The sequence below is a fragment of the Myiozetetes cayanensis genome, unplaced genomic scaffold (genome assembly GCF_022539395.1).
Source record: "Myiozetetes cayanensis isolate MyiCay16 unplaced genomic scaffold, myiCay2020 scf283, whole genome shotgun sequence".
Taxonomy (NCBI): domain Eukaryota; kingdom Metazoa; phylum Chordata; class Aves; order Passeriformes; family Tyrannidae; genus Myiozetetes; species Myiozetetes cayanensis.
Genome location: NW_026087503.1, coordinates 1 through 17,663, shown reverse-complemented (window position 1 = coordinate 17,663; position 17,663 = coordinate 1). Strand labels below are relative to the sequence as shown.

The 17,663-nt window shown below is 49.4% G+C and overlaps 1 protein-coding gene across 2 annotated transcripts; it reads left to right on the top strand.

Annotated features, from left to right (window-relative positions):
• Positions 1 to 6,708: 6,708 nt before the first annotated feature.
• SYT11 (synaptotagmin 11) lies at positions 6,709 to 16,367 on the top strand. 2 transcript variants are annotated; one of them, XM_050322751.1, is made up of 3 exons: positions 6,709 to 6,872; positions 10,525 to 11,357; positions 15,667 to 16,367. In XM_050322751.1, exons 1-3 carry the CDS (start codon positions 6,839 to 6,841, stop codon positions 15,904 to 15,906), a joined length of 1,107 nt encoding a protein of 368 aa, XP_050178708.1. In that variant the 5' UTR covers positions 6,709 to 6,838; the 3' UTR covers positions 15,907 to 16,367. The 2 variants fall into 2 exon arrangements, with proteins under 2 accessions (XP_050178708.1, XP_050178706.1); XM_050322749.1 differs by having other exon boundaries at positions 6,711 to 6,872; positions 15,664 to 16,119.
• Positions 16,368 to 17,663: the final 1,296 nt, after the last annotated feature.

The following is a 17,663-nucleotide window of genomic DNA, read 5'->3' as shown; positions in this document are numbered from 1 at the left end:
TCCACCCCCTTTAAATCCACCCCCTTTAAATCCACCCCCTTTAAATCCATCCCCCTTTAAATCCACCCCCTTTAAATCCACCCCCCTTAAAATCCACCACTTTTAAATCCAACCCTCTTAAAATCCACTCCGTTTAAATCCACCCCCCTTAAAATCCACCCCCTTTAAATTCACCCCCTTTAAATTTACCCCTTTTAAATTTACCCCTTTTAAATTTACCCCTTTTAAATTCAGCCCCTTTTAAATCCACTCCCTTAAAATCCACCCCCTTTAAATTCACCCCCTTTAAATCCACTCCCTTTCAATCCACCCCCTTTAAATTCACCTTTAAATCCACCCCTTTTAAATTCACCCCTTTAAATCCACCCCCCTTAAAATCCACCCCCCTTAAAATCCACCCCTTTTAAATCCAACCCCTTTAAATTCACCCCTTTGAAATCCACCCTTTTAAATCCACCCTTTATATTCACCCCTTTAAATCCACCCTTCAAATCCACCCCTTTAAATCCACCCCTTTTAAATCCACCCCCTTTATATTCACCCCTTTAAATCCACCCCCTTTAAATCCACCCCTTCAAATTCACTCCCTTTAAATCCACCCCTTTACACTTACCCTTTAAATCCACCCCTTTAAATTCACCCTTTTAAATCCACCCCTTTCAATCCACCCCCTTTCAATCCACCTCCTTAAAATCCACCCCCTTAAAATCCACCCTTTTAAATCCAACCCTTTAAATTCACCCCTTTAAATCCACCCCTTTAAATCCACTCCCTTTATATTCACCCCCTTTAAATCCCTCCCCTTTAAATCCACCCCCTTTCAATCTACCCCCCTTTAAATCCCTCCCCTTTCAATCCACCCCTTTAAATCCACCCCTTAAAATCCACCCCTTTAAATTCACCCCTTTAAATCCACCCCTTTTAAATCCACCCCTTTCAATCCACCCCTTTCAATTCACCCCCTTTCAATTCACCCCCTTTTAAATTTACCCCTTTTAAATTCACCCTTTAAATCCACCTCCTTTAAATTCACCCCCTTTAAATCCCTCCCCTTTAAAATCCACCCCCTTTAAATCCACCCCTTTAAATCCACCCCTTTAAATCCACCCCTTTTAAATCCACCCCTTTTAAATCCACCCCTTTAAATCCACCCCTTTTAAATCCACCCCCTTTAAATCCATCCCCCTTTAAATCCACCCCCTTTAAATCCACCCCCTTTAAATCCAAATCCACCCCTTTTAAATTCACCCCCTTTTAAATTCACCCCTTTTAAATTCACCCCCTTTAAATCCACCCCCTTAAAATCCACTCCGCTTTAAATCCACCCTTTTAAATCCACCCTTTAAATCCACCCCTTTAAATCCACCCCTTTAAATCCACCCTTTAAATCCACCCCCTTAAAATCCACCCCCTTAAAATCCACTCCCTTTAAATCCACCCCTTTAAATCCACCCCCTTTAAATCCACCTCCTTTAAATCCACCCCTTTAAATCCACCCCTTTAAATCCACCCCTTTAAATCCACCCCTTTAAATCCACCCCTTTAAATCCACCCCTTTTAAATTCACCCCCTTAAAATCCACCCCCTTTAAATTCATCCACCCCCCTTTAAATTCACCACCTTTAAATTCACCCACCCCCTTTAAATCCACCCCCTTTAAATTCACCCACCCCCTTTAAATCTACCCCCTTCAAATCCACCACCAAAAATTCTGTTTATAACTGACACTCAGACACAGACACTCCTCCATTCATCCAGCTGATAAATCTGGTGATGAAATCCAATTATTATCACAAATATCATAATAAAATCCCCCTGTTCTGCCTCCTCCCATCCACACCCCTGAAGAGACAGAGCAGTGAAGGCATCAGGCATTTGGAACAGCTGAAAAAACCCGAAATAAAGAAGGTTTTTACTCACAAACAGAGGAATGTCCTCTGTCTCACTGATGGCTGCTTTCATCATGGCCACCACGTGCTCATTTGTGATCACTTCCTACAGGAACAAACACCAAAAAAAGTGTCCTTTACATTCTCTTTGTTAAAAAGACACAGCAGGAAAGCTAAATCTTAATTAAACTCAAACCTCTGAGCACTCCCAGGCTCCCAAAACAAGGGGCTGGCTCTCTCTGTGGAGAGTATGGAATAACCAACTATATTATTGTGTATTTATAATCTGTGAACTCTTTAAAAAAATTGTGCTGCATCATCCCAGCACCTCAGGAGACAGGAATTAATTCATGGCCCTGGTATGGGATCTGCCTGAAAAGAATATAATATATTCAGGGGGAAAAATATGAAAAAAACATATATATACATAATGAAAATATAATATTTTCAGGGGGGAAATAATCTGAGATCACCTGGGTTGGAACAACACCAGCTGAAGGAGCGGGGGAAAAAAATCAAGGCACCATTTCTGTGGGAAAATAATTCCTACTGCTCTCCAGCCCTGCTTTGGGATGAACTTTGGGATGAATCCACAGCCAGGGGGGGCAGAGTCAGAGGTTCCCCCCAGAGCTCTGACAGCAGAGATGTCCTGGCAGTGCCTTTCCAGGAGGGAAAGGAGGGGATTTTGGGATGGACTCAAGGCCTGGGCATCGACGATGGGTGATGCTGTCAGCGCCACCGGAATTCCATCAGGATTTTGGGATGGAAGAGCAGCTCCCAGCCCACAGCCTGCTCCCCTGGAGGATGGTTTTTAGCTCAGTTATATTCCTGCTGCTCAGGGAAAAGCAAGACAGCCCCTTGTGCCTCTGGAAATGCAGGGAATTGGGATCGACCCCTCCCACCCGAGCAGGGTCCAGGCGACACCCCGCGATTTACGGATCCCAAAGGAGACATCAGGTGGCCAAGACATCCCTGTGCATGAAGCCCAGTGCCACCAGCAGCACCCACAGCCTGGCCTGGAGCCTCCCCAGCCCCCCTGGAGCCGCCCCCAGACTCACGTGCAGGATGTTCCTCACGTTGACCACGGTCAGGTTGTGCTGCTTGGCCCCGTCCTCCAAGGTGCGGTCCAGGGTGTCGTCCAGCTTGATGTCACAGGACAGAGGCCCCCCCTCCTCCTCCTCCTCCTTCTCCTCCTCCTGGCTCCTCCCTTCTCTTTTCCTTTTGGTTGCCTTCCTCCTCCTCTTCCTCCTCTCCGTGTCCTCCCCGTCCTGCTCCTCTGAAAGCGAGTGGAGATGGGATCTGAGTGCTCGGCTCCTTCACAGCCTAAAAACCAACCCCAACCCCCAACTCTGCGGCTCCTGAGGCAGCAAAACTTCACCCTGCTGATGGGAAGAGTGGGAAGGGAATGGAAATGGGAAGATGGGAAGGGCCACGAGAACCAGGAAGCGTTCTGAGGGATGGATTCAAGCCCTGTGTGGCTGCCGCCTCTCCCAGGCGGATTTTACAGAGCGGCCTCAGCTGCCTCTTTTTCCTGCACCTTTTCCAGAGGAAAAAGCTGCAAACTCCAGGCACCACACAGCCAAGAACAGGATGCAGCTTGCAGGATTTGAAGTGCTTTCCAACAGGCACTGCTCGGCTGGCTCAGGGAAGCGAGAACCACGACTGCCTCTGAAGGAAAGCAGCGTTTCCATCGACCCCAAAAACTGCTGGAATCAACTTCCAGCTGGGACACCTGTAGTTTGCTGAGCCACTGAGTCACAGAGGCAAAAAAATGCTGCCCCCTAAACAGCCCCCCACCGGGGTGCTCACAATTCCAGGGCCTGTTCCTTGCCCTGTGGAAGGAAAAGCTGCTCACCAGCCCTGGCGCTCTTCGGTGGCCTCGTCACGGCAGGATTCCTTCCAGCCACCTGCAGGGAGCTCCTCCCGGGAGACTCGGGGCTCTCAGCGGGATATGGGTCTCTCTGGGAACTCACTTCCACCTCTGTGAACAGCTTGGGGATCTTCCCTGGGAACAGCACGCAGAAAGCTGGGGTCAGATATCCCAGAGCAAAGTTAAAATATCAGAATTTTATCACGGCCCGAACGGAGCAGGAGCTTAAATAAATTAAACACTTAAACACATCACTAACACTATCCTAAAATCTACATTTACTACATAACTACTCCTAAGATCTAGAAAAATTTAAAAAAAAAATGAAAACATCAACACTCCAAGGTATCAGAGCTACGAAACCCTTCCCTTCCTGTTCTGTGCAGCCCCACGGGTTACACAGCCCCAGAAAAACTGGGAATGGTCTCATTCCAACCCCTTCTCCAGCACCAGCTCAGCTCTCACTCAGACCAGGAGCTCCCTGCAGGAGCACGAGGAATGAAGAAGGTTGGGAGGGACCTCAGGGGGTCCTTCCTGGTCCCATAAAACACAGTAAAAACCAGTAAAAACCAGTAAAAAACCAGTAAAAAACCAGTAAAAACCAGTAAAAAACCAGTAAAAACCAGTAAAAACCAGTAAAAACCAGTAACACCCCTCGGTGCTGTGGGCAGATCAGTTCTCCACATCCCTTGAGCTCGGGGGAGGAAAAAAATAAAAATAAAAAAAAAAGGATGAGGAATTTAAAGAATTTAAAGCCAAAGAGCTCTGAGAAGCAGCAGCAGCTCCGACTTCCACCAAGCCAAGCTTTGCTTTTAAAGCCCAAACTCGAGGTCTGGATTTACAAAGCCCAGCCTAAAGATGAGCCTGCACTTGGTGTGCCTGGGGGAGCTGTGGGGAGGGGGCTCTTACACCCACCCAGGATCAAACACGGGGGGGAAAACAGCTCAGGGACAGCGGGAAAAACACCCTGGAAAATGGGGATTTCAGGAAATCAGGGAGTGGTTCAGGTGGGAAGGGTCATCTTCCACTTAGATCGGGTTTAGCTCCAACTTTGGAGCTCTGGACACTTCCAGGGATGGGGGGAGGGGAAAGGTTGGGAAAAGGGGTCGGTTTTCATTCTGATCTGTAACACTTCCCAGAAAAATAAATAAATGAATAGATAAATAAATAGATGGGAAAATAACAAGATAAACAGATAAATAACCAGATGAATAGATAAATAACCTGATGAGTAGATAAATAACCAGACAGATAGATAAATAAATAACCAGCCAGAAAAATAAATAGCCAGGTAAATAAATAAATAAATAAATAATAACCAGAAAACCTCAGGGCTCAAAGCCACTCCCCTTTCAGATAGATAGATAGATAGACAGATAGATGCATAGATTAATTAACTAATAACAGCCACCACAAACCCCCAGGCCCCAAGAACCCCCCCCTGGTATGTTCTGCCAGGGACAGGGGGGAAGCTTTGGAAAAAAGGCCTGTTTTCACACTAAACTCTAACACTTCAGGAGGTAAATAAATAAAAACATAGATAAATAGATAGAACAGATAAAATAATTAATTAATTAACTTATAACAACCACCACAAACCTCCAGGCCCCAAGAGTCCCCCCGGTACGTTCTGCCAGGGACAGGGGGGAAGCTTTGGGAAAAAGGGCACATTTTCACACTAAACTCTAACACTTCAGAGGGAAATAAATAAAAATATGGATAAAGAGATAGACAGACAAATAAAATAATTAATTAATTAACTAATAACAACCACCACAAACCCTCAGGCCCAAAGAGCCCCCCCCAGTACGTTCTGCCAGGGACAGGGGGGAAGCTTTGGGAAAGGGGCCCGTTTTCACACTAAACTCTAACACTTCAGGAGGTAAATAAATAAAAATATAGATAAATAGATAGATAAAATAATTAATTAAGTAACTAATAACAACCACCACAAACCCCCAGGCCCCAAGAGCCCCCCTAGTACGTTCTGTCAGGGATAGGGGAGAAGCTTTGAGAAAAAGGGCCTGTTTTCACACTAAACTGTAACACTTCAGAGAGAACTAAACAAAAAACCAGACAGACAGATAGATAAAACAATTAATTAATTAACAAACAGTAACCACAACCTCCCAGGCCCCAAAATCCCTTCCCTTTTGGGCCCCCCCCCCCCCCATCCCCGGTACCTTCCGCGGGGCTCCCGGGGGGTTTCCTGGAGGTCTCTCCCTGCCCCTTCCCCGCCGCTCTCCCGGACCCTCCTCCTCCTCCCTCCCCTCCTCCCTCCTCCGCCGCCATCGCCGCCGTCCCCGGGGCCCGGCGGTTCCGCGTCCTCCGCCGCCGCCGCCCGGCGCTTCTTGCAGGGCAGCATCTTCAGCGCCAGCGCCATCCCGGGACGGGGCGGGACGGGAAAGGATGGAATCCTGGCGGGGGTCCCGCTCCCCACCGATCCCGACCCCGCTCCCGCTCCCAGGAAACGGAAACTCCCGGCCCTCCCCCCGTCCCTCCCTCCCTCCCCCTCCAAACCGACCTTCCCCTCCCCTTCCCCTCCCCTTCCCCTCCCCACTCCGCGCATGCGCCGCGGGTGACGCCCGGTCCCCGTGGGATTTTGGGGGGAGAATCCAGGCAGGACCCCGGGAGCGACCCCCGGCACCGTCACCCCTGAACACGCCCCAACACCCCCTCAGTTCATCCCCTCCGCACCCCCACGGTGCCCTCGGGGGGTCCCACCCATCCCGTGGGGAGCCTCCCGCGGCGCTGCCGCCGTCGCATCGCGGTGGGGGAGAGGGGTGTAATTTAAATTAATTTAAACACACCGGGCGGCGTGTCCCCACCCCAGCCCCCAAAGGAGCTTGTTCGCCACCCCCAGCCCCCAGGGCAGTTGCCGAGTCACGGCCGGGCGGGGCCGCGGCGGGCGGGGCGGGGCCGGGCAGGGCGAGCGCCGCAGCGGGACCAGTCGCCAGCTCCTGCATCCCCGGCCCTGCCACTCGGAGCGGCAGCATCATCATCATCATCCTCCGCACATCCCCACCCCCTCCTCCCCGCGCCGGGTCCCGCACCCCCTCCCCCCGGCGCCGGGGCCACCATGGCCGAGATCACCAGTGTGCACCCCGGCTTCGGTGAGTGGGGGTCGGGGAGGCGGCGGGGGGACCCCCACCCATCCCGGGAGGAGCCGCCGGGGCCGGGCCGGGCCGTGCGCGGCGGCAGCGGCGACAGCGCCATCGGTCCCGGCCCCTCCGCCCCGCAGACGGCCGCGGCCCCTCATTATCCCCTCGCTGCCGCTCCCTCGTTATCCCCCCCACTGCCGCTCCATCATTATCCCCCGCCGCCGTTCCCTCGTTATCCCCCGATGCCGCTCCTCATTATCCCCCCGATGCCGTTCCCTCATTATCCCCTCGCTGCCGCTCCCTCGTTATCCCCCCGATGCCGCTCCCTCGTTATCCCCCCGATGCCGCTCCCTCGTTATCCCCCCGCCGCCGCTCCCCCGGTCCCCGCTCCCGCATCATCCATCCCCGGCACCCCGCGGCCCCTCAGCATCCCCGGTCCCGCTCCTGCATCATCCATCCCTCGGCACCCGCGGCCCCTCTGCATCCCCGGTCCCGCTCCTGCATCATCCATCCCTCGGCACCCCCGGCCCCTCGGCATCCCCCGGCCCCGCTCCCGCATCATCCATCCCTCGGCACCCCCGTGGCCCCGCTCCTGCATCATCCATCCCTCGGCACCCTGCGGCCCCGCTCCCGCATCATCCATCCTCGGCATCCCCGGCCCCGCTCCTGCATCATCCATCCCTCGGCATCCTCCGGCCCCGCTCCCCGCGCATCCCGCGCTCCCGGGGCGGCCCGGGTGATGCCGAGCCCCCGCCCGCCGCTGGGGCGGTGCCAGCGCTCGGTGCCGGTGCCGGGGGTGGGCAGGGGTCGTGGTTGGGGGTTGGGGGAGCGGCCGGGGCTCGGGATGACGTGATGTCTGTGCCGGGCCGCGCCCGCGCCCCGGCCCTTTGTTCGCGCTCCCGGGGGCGGCTGCGGCACCGGCACCGGCGGCACGAGGCGGGGCCCGACCGGGACAACCGGGGGGTGCCGCGGGGGTGGGAGGAGGGGGTGGGGGTCCCGCAGCCCCCCGGAGCGCCGGTGGGGCCCGGGCGGAGTCGGGAGCTGGGCCCCGGCAGCTCCGCGGAGAGGATGGAGAAGCTCCAAATCCCGCTCGGCCCCCGCGGGGAGAAGGGCCCGGACCGTGCCGGGCCCAACCCCGGGCAGGTTTTGGCGAGAATCTTGGATTTTAAGATGGTTTTTATTTTTGCTGCAGCCGCCGGGGTGAGGAGGGCGGGGACCGCAGCGCTGGGTGGGGATCGAGGGGTTCTTCCAGCCCTGGACACCCAAAGGGATGCTCTGTGTGTCCTCCAGCACACCCCTGACCTTCCCCTCGGACCTCCTGCCCCGTGGTCACGGCTTTTCCTTTCAATCTTTAATTACCCATCCCCATTGCTCCATCCTCCACCCTCCATCGGATGGCCAAGTCCACTCACTCACCTCTTTCTTCCCTTCTGGCTTTCCTGGAATCCCAGAGCCACGTGCTGTCACCATTGGAGCACTGGCCATCGAGGTTTCCTCGGCTAACATCGAGTTTTAGAGGAGGTTTTCCATGATTTTTTTTTGGGGGGTTTGTTTCAGTTAAAAGCATCGCCCTTTGGAGCAAAAGTCCCTTCCAGGAAGTTTGGATGAAAGGGCAGGGAGTTCTGCTCTGCTGGAGGGAGGTGCCAGCTCTGTGGTGCCATTTCAGGTGGTCACTGGGCGCTGGAAATGCTCTGAAAGCTGCAGAGGCTTCACTAAAACTGGGTTTGGGCAGCTTTGGATCAGAACTGAGAGGAATTATGGAGACAGGGACCAATGGATGCATGGAATGGTTACATAAGTAGGAGCTTTCAGCTGGGAAAAGGGGGATTATGGGCAGCACAGAGGAGGGAAAGGCTCATTCCCTGCTCCTCCTGATGCAGGGACAGGCACTGGAAGGGAGGGGGTAAAACCCTCTTGGCTCATGAGGCTCTTTGGCCACATCCTGGGAGCCAAATTTAAGGGTGAGAGAATATTTAACAGTTGGGAGAATATTTAAGGGCTGAGAGAATATTTAACAGTTGAGAGAATATTTAAGGGTTGAGAGAATATTTAAGGGTGGAGAGAATATTTAAGGGTTGAGAGAATATTTAAAGGTTGAGAGAATATATAAGGGTTGAGAGAATATTTAAAGATTGAGAGAATATATAAGGGTTGAGAGAATAGTTAAGGGTTGAGAGAATATTTAAGACTTGAGAGAATATTTAAGGGCTTGAGAGAATAGTTGAGAGAATATTTAAGAGTTGAGAGAATATTTAAGAGTTGAGAGAATATGTAAGGGTTGAAAGAATAGTTAAGGGTTGAGAGAATATATAAGAATTAAGAATAAGAATAACAAGAATAAGAATAGTTCCAGCATTCTTCTTGAATATCCACCAAAGCTTTTAGCAGCTGAGTTGTCTCCAAATGAGCTGTTTAAGAACACTCGCCTCATTTTAGAGAGGGAACACCAAAAAATAAAACCAGAGTTGATTTTTTGGAGGGTGTTTTGTCAATATTATAAATCCCTCTTGCCTCACTTAGTTCAGCTCTGTTTGTGGTTTTTGGTGAAGAAGTGATTGGTAAGGAAGGAGATGTAGGGTCAAAGGGCTCTTTTGGTTTGCTGGCTTCCCCCCCAAAAAAAAACCAACCAAAACCGGCTTTAAAACCAGGAATGCAAAAATAAGTTCTGTGAAAAGTCTGGCTCTGCTTTCCCTAAAACCTTCCCACCAAAAAAAAAAACCTGAAGGCAGCAAAAAGAGAGATCAGCCCCTTCTTTTGGGCTCTCCTTGTCTTCCATCTGCTCCCCATCCTCCATCCACTCCAAATATCCCAATCCTTGGCTGGAATTGCCGAGGGATGTCAGCCCAGGCTTCCCTCAGTGCCATCCATTAAGGGAATAACCAGCGTGGCCACTAAAAATAAACACGGGGTGGGTCTTTTTAATTCCTCCCCAGAACAGAAATCAGCCCAGAGATCTCGGAAAAAATATCAAATAATCCCTAAATCCAATAAATAATAATAATAAATATCAAATAATCCCTAAATCCAAACCTGGGATTTTCTGCCCCTCGTTGTTTTTTTTGTGGTTTTTTTTGTTTTGTTTTGTTTTGAGTTTGTTTTTTTTTTGGTGTTGTGATTTTTTTTATTATTTTATTTTTTTCATTATTTTATTTTTTTCATTATTTTTATTTTATTTTATTTTTTATTTCCACGGGGGATTTCAAACAAAAAAACCTAAACCATTTTCAGGGCTAAGCGGTGTCGTAGATGTGATTCACGAGGGACAACTCGGATGTCGTCCCCCCTCGATGTCGTGAGAACAGAATTGTGTAACGTTTCTGGAGCAGGGCCTTAAAAAAAAATAAAAATAAATAAATAAATAAAAGCAAGTGGCTCCTGCACATCGAGAAAACCGCGTTCCTATGGAGATGCCGGTGAGGAGGGAGCCGGGTTTGGCAAGAGGAGGCAAACAGACTGGTTGGAAAATCCTCGGCACACGGCGGGGAGAGAGGAGGGGGGAGGAAAAACCAGGTCGGGAGAGCGGGGGATGAATCTGCAGGTGGGGAAAAAAGAGGGGGGAAGGAGCTTCCAGGGAGGGGGGATTTTTTGGCAGCCAGATGGGGGGATTGGGAGCCCCCCTCTCCCCTCCCCTGCAGGGGGGTCTGACCACTCGGTCTCCTCGCAGATGTGTCCCCCGTGGTGGCCGGGCTCATCGGCGCCACCGTCCTGGTGGTCTCCGTCTCGCTCACGGTGTTCGTGTGGACGTGCTGTCACCAGCAGGCCGAGAAGAAGCACAAAAACCCGCCCTACAAGTTCATCCACATGCTGAAGGGCATCAGCATCTACCCCGAGACGCTGAGCAACAAGAAGAAAATCAACCGGCTGCGCAGAGACAAGAGCGGGAGCCCGAGGGAGCCCGCGGGGGGAAACCTCGCGGCGGGAGCGGCCGAGTCGGGGCTGCTCGGCCCCGAAAAGGCTCCGGCTGGGCCTGACGCGGCCCCTCGAGTGGAGCAGCTCCCCATCCGGGTGGACTACGGCGACGAGCTGAGCCCCGACCGCAGCCTCACCCCGGCGGGCAGCAAAACCTCGTCGCCCTCGTCCCCCGGCGGCGACGACGACGACGTGAGGCTGGGCGAGCTGAGCTTCTCGGTGGACTACAACTTCCCCAAAAAGGCCCTGGTGGTCACCATCCAGGAGGCCCGCGGGCTGCCCGTGATGGACGAGCACACGCAGAGCTCCGACCCCTACATCAAGATGACCATCCTGCCCGACAAGCGGCACCGCGTCAAGACCCGCGTGCTGCGCAAGACGCTGGAGCCGGTGTTCGACGAGACCTTCACCTTCTACGGCATCCCCTACAGCCAGCTGCAGGACCTGGTGCTGCACTTCCTCGTGCTCAGCTTCGACCGCTTCTCCCGCGACGACGTGATCGGAGAGGTGGTGGTGCCCCTGGCCGGCGTGGACCCCAGCACGGGCAAGGTGCAGCTCTGCAGGGACATCCTCAAGAGGAACATCCAGGTGAGCCGCCCAGCGCGCCCGGACGAGCCCCCAACCCCGCTGGTCGGGCAGGAAAGGTGACCCCCAGAGAGGGGTGAGCCTGCAGGGAGGGGCTCCTGGAAAGCCAGATTTTTATTGGTAAATTGAATAAGTTTCTAAGTGTTGAATTCTCCAGAATGAGCTGCTTAAAAGGCATGTTCCATTGGAAAATTAAATAAGTTTCTAAGTGTTGAGTTCTCCAGAATGAGCTGCTTAAAAGGCATGTTCCATTGGAAAATTGAATCAGTTCTCAAGTGTTGAATTCTCCAGAATGAGCTGCTTAAAAGCCTTGTTTTATTTGAAAATTAAATAAGTTTCTGAGTGTTGAGCTTACAGGGAGGGGCTTCTGGAAAGCCAGATTTTTATTGGTAAATTGAATAAGTTTCTAAGTGTTGAGTTCTCCAGAATGAGCTGCTTAAAAGGCATGTTTAATTTGAAAATTAAAGAAGTTCTTAAGTGTTGAATTCTCCAGAATGAGCTGCTTAAAAGGCAAGTTTAATTTGAAAGTTAAGTAAGTTTCTGAGTGTTGAGCCTGCAGGGAGGGGCTTCTGGAAAGCCAGATTTTTATTGGTAAATTGAGTAAGTTTCTAAGTGTTGAATTCTCCAGAATGAGCTGCTTAAAAGGCATGTTCCATTGGAAAATTAAAGAAGTTCTTAAGTGTTGAATTCTCCAGAATGAGCTGCTTAAAAGGCATGTTTAATCTGAAAGTTAAGTAAGTTTCTGAGTGTTGAGCCTGCAGGGAGGGGCTTCTGGAAAGCCAGATTTTTATTGGTAAATTGAATAAGTTTCTAAGTGTTCAGTTCTGCAGAATGAGCTGCTTAAAAGGCAAGTTTAATTTGAAAATTAAAGAAGTTTCTGAGTGTTGAGCTTACAGGGAGGGGCTTCTGGAAAGCCAGATTTTCATTGGTAAATTGAATAAGTTTCTAAGTGTTGAGTTCTCCAGAATGAGCTGCTTAAAAGGCAAGTTTAATTTGAAAATTAAATAAGTTCTTAAGTGTTGAATTCTCCAGAATGAGCTGCTTAAAAGGCATGTTCCATTTGAAAATTAAATAAGTTCTTAAGTGTTGAGTTCTGCAGAATGAGCTGCTTAAAAGGCATTTTTAATTTGAAAATTAAAGAAGTTTCTGAGTGTTGAGCCTGCAGGGAGGGGCTTCTGGAAAGCCAGATTTTTATTGGTAAATTAAATAAGTTTCTAAGTGTTCAGTTCTCCAGAATGAGCTGCTTAAAAGGCATGTTCCATTGGAAAATTAAATCAGTTCTTAAGTGTTGAGTTCTCCAGGAGCGGGCTGCTTGAAAGGCATGTTCCATTGGAAAATTAAATCAGTTCTTAAGTGTTGAATTCTCCAGAATAAGCTGCTTAAAAGGCATGTTCCATTGGAAAATTGAATCAGTTCTCAAGTGTTGAATTCTCCAGAAGAGTGTTAAGGCTGCTTAAAAGAAGTTTCAGTTTGCTAGTGCTGAAAGCAGTTCATGGAATGATAGTCTCAGGGAATCCAGAATAGTCTCTATTGAAAATTAATAGTTCTCAAGTGTTGAATTCTCCAGAATGAGCTGCTTAAAAGGCATTTTTAATTTGAAAATTAAAGAAGTTTCTGAGTGCTGAGCCTGCAGGGAGGGGCTTCTGGAAAGCCAGATTTTTATTGGTAAATTGAGTAAGTTTCTAAGTGTTCAGTTCTCCAGAATGAGCTGCTTAAAAGGCAAGTTTAATTTGAAAATTAAAGAAGTTTCTAAGTGTTGAATTCTCCAGAATGAGCTGCTTAAAAGGCAAGTTTAATTTGAAAATTAAATAAGTTCTTAAGTGTTGAATTCTCCAGAATAAGCTGCTTAAAAGGCATGTTCCATTGGAAAATTAAATCAGTTCTCAAGTGTTGAATTCTCCAGACTGAGCTGCTTAAAAGGCATTTTTAATTTGAAAATTAAAGAAGTTTCTGAGTGCTGAGCCTGCAGGGAGGGGCTTCTGGAAAGCCAGATTTTTATTGGTAAATTGAATAAGTTTCTAAGTGTTGAATTCTCCAGAATGAGCTGCTTAAAAGGCAAGTTTAATTTGAAAATTAAATAAGTTTCTGAGTGTTGAATTCTCAAGGATAAGTTTTTAAAAACCATCTTTAATTTGAACGTTGAATAAGTTTCTAAGTTTTGAGTTCTCCAGAATGAGCTGCTTAAAAGGCAAGTTTAATTTGAAAATTAAATAAGATCTTAAGTGTTGAATTCTCTGGGATAAGCTTCTTAAAAGCCATCTTTAGTTGGAAAATTTAGATAAGTTTCTGAGTGTTGAATTCTCAAGAAGCTCCTTAAAAGCCATGTTTAATTGGAAAATTTAGATAATTAAGTGTTGAATTCTCCAGGTTGAGCTTCCTGGTTTTTAAAAGCCATCTTCAATTTGAAAATCGAGATGATTTTTAAGTGTTGAAATCTCTGGGATAAGTTTTTAAAAGCCATCTTTACTTGGAAAATTTGGATAAGTTTCTAAGTGTTGAGTTCTCCAGGATGAGCTGCTTAAAAGTCACTTTTCACCTGACAATTAAATAAGTTTCTAAGTGTTGAATTCTCGAGGATAAGTTTTTTCAAGCCGTATTTCATTGGAAAATTTAAATAATTTTAAGAGTTTAATTCTCAAGGATTTTTAAAATATTTTAAAGATTTTCTTTTTAAAAAGGGAGGAAAGTAGATTTAAATAAAAATAGATTTGAACAAGGAGGCAGGTTAACATTTATTAGTGATCAAAAATCAGTTTACTTTGGTGTCAGGGCTCGGGATTTGAACTCCTAAATGCCCCCAGACCCAAAATCCAGTGGGATTTGAGCTCCTAAACCACTCCTGACCCAAAATCCAGTGGGATTTGAGTTTATAAACCCCTCACTCCCAAAATCCAGTGGGATTTGAGCTCCTAAAACCCTCACACTCAAAATCCATTGGAGTTTGAGCTCCCAAACCCATTCAGTGAAATTTGGGCTCCTAAACCCCCCAGTCCCAAAATCCACTGGAGTTTGAGCTCCCAAACTCCCTCCAGTCCCAAAATCCAGTGGGGTTTGAGCTCCCAAACCCATTCAGTGGAGTTTGGGCTCCTAAACCCCTCACTCCCAAAATCCAGTGGGATTTTAGCTCCCAAATCCCCCAGACCCAAAATCCAGTGGGATTTGAGCTCCCATATCCCCCAATCCCAAAATCCAGTAGGATTTCAGCTCCTAAACCCCTCACACTCAAAACCCATTGGAATTTGAGCTCCCAAACAGTGGGTTCAGCTCCTAGACCTCACCCAAAACCCATTGGAATTTGAGTTCCCAAACCCCAAATCCAGTGGGATTTCAGCTCCTAAACCCCTCACACTCAAAACCCATTGGAGTTTGAGCTCCCAAACCCAAAATCCAGTGGGATTTGAGCTCCTAAACCCCTCACACTCAAAACCCATTGGAATTTGAGCTCCCAAACCCCAAATCCAGTGGGATTTGAGCTCCCCAAGCCCCCCAAACCCCAGTAGAGGAATTAGAGTTTATAAACCCCTCACTCCCAAAATCCAGTGGGATTTGAGCTCCTAATCCACTCCTGACCCAAAATCCCTTGGAATTTGAGCTCCCAAACTCCCCTAGACCCAAAATCCATTGGAATTTGAGCTCCTAAACCCCTGACTCCCAAAATCCAGTGGGATTTCAGCTCCTAAACCCCTCACACTCAAAACCCATTGGAGTTTGAGCTCCCAAACCCCAAATCCAGTGGGATTTGAGCTCCTAAACCCCTCACACTCAAAATCATTGGGATTTGAGCTCCTAAATCCCCCTCACTCCCAAAATCCAGTGGGATTTGAGCTCCCAAACTCCCCTAGACCCAAAATCCAGTGGGATTTGAGCTCCCAAACCTAGACCCAAAATCCAGTGGGATTTGAGCTCCTAAACCCCTCACACTCAAAACCCATTGGAGTTTGAGCTCCCAAACCCCAAATCCCAGTGGGATTTGACCTCCCAACCCCCCAGACCCAAAACCAGTGGAGTTTGAGCTCCCAAACCCATTCAGTGCATTTGGGGCTCCTAAACCCCTCACTCCCAAAATCCAGTGGGATTTCAGCTCCTAAACCCCTCACACTCAAAACCCATTGGACTTTGAGCTCCCAAACCCCAAATCCAGTGGGATTTGAGCTCCTAAACCCCAAATCCAGTGGGATTTGAGCTCCCCGAGCCCCCCAAACCTCACCCCCAGCGGGACAATTTGACCTCCCCGGACCCAGGGCCGCCTTTTCCCGACGAATTCCTCGTGTTCCCTGCCCTCCCCCACCCCCAAATCCGTGTTTTCCAGAAGTGCCTGAGCCGGGGGGAGCTGCAGGTCTCGCTGTCCTACCAGCCCGTGGCGCAGAGGATGACCGTGGTGGTGCTGAAGGCCCGGCACTTGCCAAAGATGGACATCACCGGCCTCTCAGGTAGAAGCTATTTTCTCCAGCTTGGAATTTATCTGGGGTTTGTTTGGTTTTTTTTTGGGAATTCTCCCCCGCCTCGTCCACTTTTCCACTCTTCCCAAGTCGAGCTGCAGCTCCTCTCGTGAGCCGCGGGGTCGTTGTGGGATTGTCGCGTTTGCCCGAACTCCTCGCGGGGTGAGGGACCCAAATCCTCTCTCCCTGCTGGGAGCACAAACAGTGGGGACATCCTTTGGGGTTTTCCAAAGGGGGAAGCATCTCCCTAAGGTGGATCTGTGGGATGAGGGCTTGGGATCCATCGGGGTGAGGGGCAACGAGGCCGAGCACCCTTTGGGGTCACAACAACCTCGAGCGCCCTTTGGGGTCACAACGACCCCGAGCGCCCTTTGGGGTCAAAACGACCCCGAGTTTCCTTTGGGGTCCCAATGACCTCAAAACCCCTTTGGGGTCACGACATCCCCGGGTTTTGGGGCAGGAAAAGGGCTGGAAAAGCGGGAAAGGGCCCGGAGGGGATGGTTGGCAGTGGTCTGGACACCATCCCAGGTGGGGAAGGAAGGGCGATGACACCAGGCCTGGAGCAGATTTTGGGGTGGGTTTGGGGACCCTGGTGGGACAAAGAGGGGCTGGGGAGTGTCCAGGGGAGGGGATGGAGATGGGGAAAGGGCTGGAGCACCAGGATTCCATGGCATTCCTGGCATTCCTGGCATTCCTGGCATTCCTGGCATTCCTGGCATTCCTGGCATTCCTGGCTCAGGGCTGGGGTGGCCCAGCAGGAGCAGGGAGGGGGTTCTGTGACCTCCCCACCCCAACACACCTCGAGGGCTGTGCCAACTTCTGGGAATTCAGGGAATTCAGGGGCTGGAGAAACTCCTGAGGGAGCTGGGGGGGCTCATACCGGAGAAAAGGAGGCTCAGGGGGGACCTCCTGGCTCTGGAATTCCCTGGCAGGTTTTACAGGCAGACCCCTCAGAGGGAAGGCAGATTAAAGCAGGCTAAGCCTAATTTAGGCCTATTTTAGGCCCAAAGATAAAGATAAAGACACTCTTTTTTAAAAATAAAAAAGGAGAAGCTCTCCCTGTGTGTTCTCCCACCAGAGGATGAATTTTTCCAGTGGCTGCTCTTCCACCTGCTTTAATTTTGTGAGGCTGAAGCCGCTGCTTTCCACCTCAAACTCATTTCAGCTGGATTAAAAAAAAAAAAAGAAAAAAGGTGAAAAACGAGTTTTGCAGCTCCAAAACTTCAGTGAAATGAGGGAAAAAAAAAAAAAAAAAAAAGAAGCCCTCAGTGCCTGGTGCCTCCATTGTAATCCCCAACGAGTGTCTGCATCAAGGGAGGCTTTGTCCTAAACTTCCTTCCCTTCCCGAGCCTTCCACTGGCTCAGGGAGTTTTCCACCTCCAGAGTCTTTGTTTGTCATTCAGTGAATTGTTCAGTTGGTGGTTTGGGTTATAATTTAAAAAAAAAAAAAAAAAATTAAAAAAAAATGCAGATGGTTCAGCTACTTGGCCGCTGAATTTTAGAGCCCTGCTGGAAAAATTTAAAAACTGGGATAGTTATTTACTTTAGGACTTCAGGGAATTTTAGAGCCCTGTTGGAAAAATATAAAAGCTAAGATAATTTAGCTCCTTACTTTAGGACTTCAGGGAATTTTAGAGCCTTGTTGGGAAAAATGATGCTTTGCAGGACCCCAGTGTTTCAGGCAGCCCTCAGCCTTTGTGGGATGCAATAATTAAAAATAATCCAGATAATTCAGCTTCTTGACCGCTGAATTTTGGAACCTTGCTGGAAAAATCTAAAAACTGAGATAATTTAGCTCCTTACTTTAGGACTTCAGTGAATTTTAGGGCCTTGTTGGGAAAAATGATGCTTTGCAGGACCCCAGTGTTTC

What these genes read in the sequence shown, in the direction of transcription:
- SYT11 (XM_050322749.1), top strand. Translation starts at nt 6,839, where the DNA reads ATGGCCGAGATCACCAGTGTGCACCCCGGCTTCG. An exon ending in CAGTGTGCACCCCGGCTTCG is followed by an intron (nt 6,873 to 10,524) that starts GTGAGTGGGGGT and finishes GTCTCCTCGCAG; the next exon opens with ATGTGTCCCCCGTGGTGGCC. An exon ending in TCCTCAAGAGGAACATCCAG is followed by an intron (nt 11,358 to 15,663) that starts GTGAGCCGCCCA and finishes CGTGTTTTCCAG; the next exon opens with AAGTGCCTGAGCCGGGGGGA.